Here is a 5,000-nt window from a genome sequence, read left to right as displayed (position 1 = left end):
TAATCCACGGTCTGATCCACTTACGTGCCATCAAGATTCCAGTGCATAGTTGGGATAATTGGTATGTGGCCAGAGGACGACACCACCATCCAATCTGACCCATGAACGAACACACACACACACACACACACACCTCCTGTATACATGCTTTAACTGCAGTTAATCAAATATCCTTAAAGAAGAAACTTGATCTTATAATGATCATGGGGAAAAAAACTGTTACACAATTTGTGTGAGTTGTTTCTGTTTCCCTTGTGTTTGTTTACATGTTGTGTCCACTTTTTAATGTGGAGGCCTACAAATGCTCAAAATATGTACAAAGGTGGTGGTCTACAGATCAAAGACTAGGCTAATCTAATCTCTAATAATGAGGGGATTCCCTTAATTCAGCATTCGCTTGCACGCATGCACACAGACCCACACACACACACACACACACACACAGTGATGGAAGTTTATGTGATTGTCTGGGTCTCCGAGGCCAGTCTCATCGAACAAACATTAAAGATGATTCCTCTCTGAAGTTTCTCAGAGAATCTCGAAACTAAAACTATAGGCTAAAACTATGGACTTGGCCTACAAGATGTCTGTCAAATCCAAGAGTGCAGAGGACAAGGTTGGTATGTAGGCCTAATAATAATATTTGTTCATCTCTGCTGGCTTGATAAAGAGGCTTGGATCTAACCTACTGCCATAAAGCGCAAGCAGAATTTGATGGTAATGGGGTTAAGCAAATATCTTTAGCGGTTATTCAATAGTGCACAATAGCGAAATAGTGATTTGGAACACAATTCTGTCATGAGCCCAACGCTCTCTAGCGCCATCTACTGCCATAAAGGCAAACTTGCACTACTTAAAATTCATTTAATTTTCTAGCTGACGATTTTCCAAACCAACCTATTTCAGTTTCTGATACTGAACATTGTATCATCCATGCCTCTATAAGCTATCTATGTTTCCACAGAATATTAGATGTTAATTAATAATTTTATCTCAACCAGAGTGCGTCCATTTTACATGCTGCGCAAAGTTTGCGCTTTTTGGAGGTGCTTCAATAAGCTTTAGCGTGTATTTCCTCGTCCGCCAGAGACAAAGACCTAACAAACATTCAAGCATTATGGCGGCGTCCATAGAAAGTCTGTTAACGGAGATATCCTCATCTGAGGACCCGTTAGAAGGTCTCAGAAACCTCCGTACAGCCGTTTTAGCTATTCCTGTGAACAACTTGCGAGGAGTAGGGTCCGGCTCTCGGTTGGAGGTGATTTTTTCGCTTCTCAACACCACGGACAAGTGAGTTTTTAAGCACTGGATAGTGCTGAGTCCGTTGATCATTCCATGCAAGTTTTGGCTCCTGTATAACACTGAATGTGGATTCTTGTCGGTTTACACTGTGCCAGAGATGACGTTAGGCTACATATTATTCAGTGCGTATTATACTTCTCTGTTAACTCTGGGTCTAATGTTACATATTTGTCTTTTTCTAGACTTATGTAACTAATTAAAGATAAATTATAGGAAAAAGAAAACAAATTTACCTAGCAGTAGCCTACTAGAGCTAGCGCTTTTGCGCTGACTGAGGCTAGTAAATATTGGTATTGGTAACATATTGTGCTCACCACCACACGTTTGAGGATAAGTTAATTGGAATTTTTGGAAATGGATTTAATGTGACCAATACAATCAGTAGCGGAAAGGAAAGTGATACTAGGGATGCCGCTGGCGAGCTTTCACTTACCAAAAACATGGCACCCTAGATCCTCTGACTTGTGGGTGGGTCTGGTTTTGAGGAGTCGTATTTTTTCTTGTCCATGTTCCTGCCAGTTTGTGCTAGAAGCACAAATCTGGGGGACGTCTCAGAGAAATTATGGCGTTCTGTGTTTGACTACCGCACAGGGAGCAGATAGAGATCTGTGTTGAAGTTCTGGGGCGCATCCTGCAGGCCCAAGATCCCGCCCTCTTGTTTCACGCGAGGAAGTCTGCGCTCGAGAGCGGCCTGCAGCATCCGGACGACAGCGTCAAGATTCTCACTCTCACACAGGTGCACATAAATAGTTTACACACACATATAGATAAACGTATGGATAATTACATACATACACAGAATAATAAAATATATGTTTCCTTAGATGGCCCGGGTAGTGCAGAATGGTGAGGCTCTGACCCAGGTGCTGGCCTGTGAGGAGATCCTGAAGAAAATCATCCAGTGCATAGCTGCTGAGAAGATCTCTGTTGCTAAAGAGGTACAGACAGGAACTGAAGCTCACCTCTCTCTTTCACATATGCAGTCACTTACATGCTGAATCATGTGTACGAATAATATCCATCAGGTATGTGTGTTCAATTTGTACAGACTGTTGAACTTGTAACTGTGTGTGTGTGTGTGTGTGTGTGTGTGTGTGTTAGGCCATCTCTGCTTTGACAAAGCTGGCTCAGTGTAAGCCTGGGCTCGACGCTCTGTTCAGAGCTCACCTCAAAGAGCTGAAAGACGTCATGGCCTTCAGTGACATCGTCCGATACAGAGTCTATGAGGTTTGTTAGCCTCTTTGTTTCCTTAGTCAGTTAATGTACTCATTTCACAGTGTTTTGACTGTCTTACCTCTCTCATCCTCTCTCTGTAGTTAGTGGTGGATGTGTCTTCTGTATCAGCTGTCTCTCTGGGTTATTGTGCCAGCAGTGGTTTCATCTCCCAGCTGCTGGAGGAGATGACTGGTGATGACATCCTGGTTAGGTAACAGCACACAGAAAAACATACACACACACACATATATATATAATATATATATATATATATATAATGCATATTTATGCACAAGTAGCAAGCACAAAATAGCATAAGCTCAACGGAAACCCTGCGGCTACCCTGGTATGTGAACAATTGTTTTCCAAATGTCTGTTCATTTCTGTCTTCATGCTCACGTTGGCATCTCTAACCCTCCCCCCCTCTTAAGGGCCACGGCGATAGAGATGGTGACGCGTCTGGCTGAGAGCCAGCATGGCCGCCAGCACTTGGCCCAGCAGGGCACCATGGAGCATATCTCCAACATGGTCATTGGTGCCGAGTCCGAACCCTTCAGCAGCCTCTACTTGCCAGGTCAGACTTACACTGTGTATGTGTATATGTGTATGTATGTGTGAGTGAGAGAGAGAGAGGGAGGTCATAACTGATGAACAGTAATGTTTCTGAGGAGCTTTTTTATGTCTCTAGTTGGGTGTTTGAAAGCTGGCATCATGTGAGCTTCATACTGTGCATTAATGTATTTTAGGGTTGGTCTTTATATGTAGGTTTTGTGTGTGTGTGTATGTGTGTATCAGGCCTGGTGAAGTTCTTTGGGAAGCTGGCTCTGCTGGAGGGCCCTCAGCAGGTGTGTGAGTGCTACCCAGCCTTCCTCAGCACCGTGTTCGATATGCTGCTGGGGCAAGACCCCACACAAACCACCGTCGCCATGGACACAATCGGAGCCCTGGGGGCCACTGTGGAGGGCAAGCAGGTCCTACATAAAACAGGTATGTGTCAGGAGTGGGAAAGGGGTGACTTGTAATTGAGGATGTGCACATGTGTACAGATCTGTGTTGTTCCATGTTTTTTTGGGCAATGCATATAGGCCAGCTGCAGAATATTGTGAGTTATTCAGATAGTGTACAAAGTGTATGTTTTGAACCTGGGTCAAAAATGCTGTGTGTGTCTGTGCAGGTGAGAGGTTCAAAGCTGTGTGGGAAAAAATGAGTCAGATTGCCAAAGATGGGCCAACAGATATACGGGTGCGCTGCCTGGATGCCATTGGACTCCTCCTCTCGCTTCCTGTAAGTGTGTGTGTGCGTGTGTCATTCCTGAAGGAATGTGTGTCTATGTGGTAGATGAACATGGTCTGACAGAAGCGTATTTCTTTACGTTGACCTTGTGCATGACTGATGTGTTCCAGGCAGAGGAGCAGACGGAAGATCTGTGCGTTCTATCTGAGACTTGGTTCTGCGCTATAAGTTCTCAGCCGCTGGAAACGTTCCGCAACATCAGCACACAGCCATTCCCTGAGCTACACTGTGGCGCCCTACGGGTCTTCACTGTGAGTGTGTTTGTGTGTGAGAAGAGAGATAACGCACAAGAGTATATACTCTACTTCATAAAATAGATTATTTCTTTGGTTAAGGTTGTTTGATCTACCATCTGATAGATTTATGGATAGGTGTTCTTTTTGTTAGAAAAGTCAGGCAGTGTTCCCGTAATCTGAGTGCATGTTTCAAAGGAAAGGGCACTTACAAGCTGTAATTCAGTTCTTAAGTGTTTGTTTGTGTGTGAAACTCAGGCCATAGCGACTCAGGCTTGGGGCCAGAAGATGATGATTCAGACTCCAGGCTTCCTGGAGTGGATTGTGGACCGGTCGTCAGGAATGACCAAGGAGGCAAAGGATGCCAAGTTTGAGCTGGTGGGGGCGCTGGCAAGCTCGCCCACTACCCAGGAAGTGCTCGGCTCCCACAATGCACTGCGTCTCAGGACGTATCTGAGGGAGGGCCCATATTATGTCACTGCTGTGGCTGCAGTGTCAACGGAGGGGGCAGAATAAAGCGTGTGCACACATACACTAACAATTTCCAATGCTGAATTAATGCTGTTTTTGTATTTCTGTAGTCTTTGTGTTAAATAAATGGTGTGTGTTAAATTGGCTTTATAATGTTATCATTTGTAAGTTGTCCTGCTGGTAGGCTGTAAATTTTACTAACCACCAGACCACCACAAGTGGTGAGCCACTGGAAATGAAACTGCACGCAGCACTATCACAAGATTAAATACATTCTGATGAAAGTGCGCCATCTATTGGAACTGACAATACTTTATCAGGGCTCTACAGTGCGCCCATTTCACTCGCACATGCGAGTAAAAATTATGCCGTTCGAGTGCAAAAAAATATTTAGGCGCACTGGTGCGAATGACTTCTAACCATGTCAATGTTTGTCTACAAAATACACCGCAACATCGAGAAACATTACTGATGCAAACCATAGAA

At 44.3% G+C, this 5,000-nt stretch overlaps 1 protein-coding gene across 1 annotated transcript; it reads left to right on the top strand.

The window, feature by feature from the left end:
* Nucleotides 1–1,085: 1,085 nt before the first annotated feature.
* psmd5 (proteasome 26S subunit, non-ATPase 5) lies at nucleotides 1,086–4,660 on the top strand. The gene is made up of 10 exons (XM_042058419.1): nucleotides 1,086–1,290; nucleotides 1,894–2,038; nucleotides 2,127–2,240; nucleotides 2,404–2,529; nucleotides 2,619–2,728; nucleotides 2,949–3,091; nucleotides 3,313–3,504; nucleotides 3,692–3,801; nucleotides 3,921–4,061; nucleotides 4,302–4,660. The coding sequence occupies exons 1-10, from the start codon at nucleotides 1,118–1,120 to the stop codon at nucleotides 4,557–4,559; spliced, it is 1,512 nt and encodes a 503-aa protein (XP_041914353.1). The 5' UTR covers nucleotides 1,086–1,117; the 3' UTR covers nucleotides 4,560–4,660.
* The last annotated feature ends 340 nt before the right edge of the window (nucleotides 4,661–5,000 follow it).

This window comes from Alosa sapidissima, chromosome 13, assembly GCF_018492685.1.
Source record: "Alosa sapidissima isolate fAloSap1 chromosome 13, fAloSap1.pri, whole genome shotgun sequence".
NCBI classification, from domain to species: domain Eukaryota; kingdom Metazoa; phylum Chordata; class Actinopteri; order Clupeiformes; family Clupeidae; genus Alosa; species Alosa sapidissima.
This window is presented reverse-complemented; position numbering and strand designations above follow the sequence as displayed.

Bases quoted from the DNA above. Each gene is read 5' to 3' on its own strand.
- psmd5 (XM_042058419.1), top strand. From the start codon at position 1,118: ATGGCGGCGTCCATAGAAAGTCTGTTAACGGAGATATCCTCATCTGAG. The intron at 1,291-1,893 runs GTGAGTTTTTAA...ACTACCGCACAG, and splicing joins CTTCTCAACACCACGGACAA to GGAGCAGATAGAGATCTGTG. The intron at 2,039-2,126 runs GTGCACATAAAT...ATGTTTCCTTAG, and splicing joins AGATTCTCACTCTCACACAG to ATGGCCCGGGTAGTGCAGAA.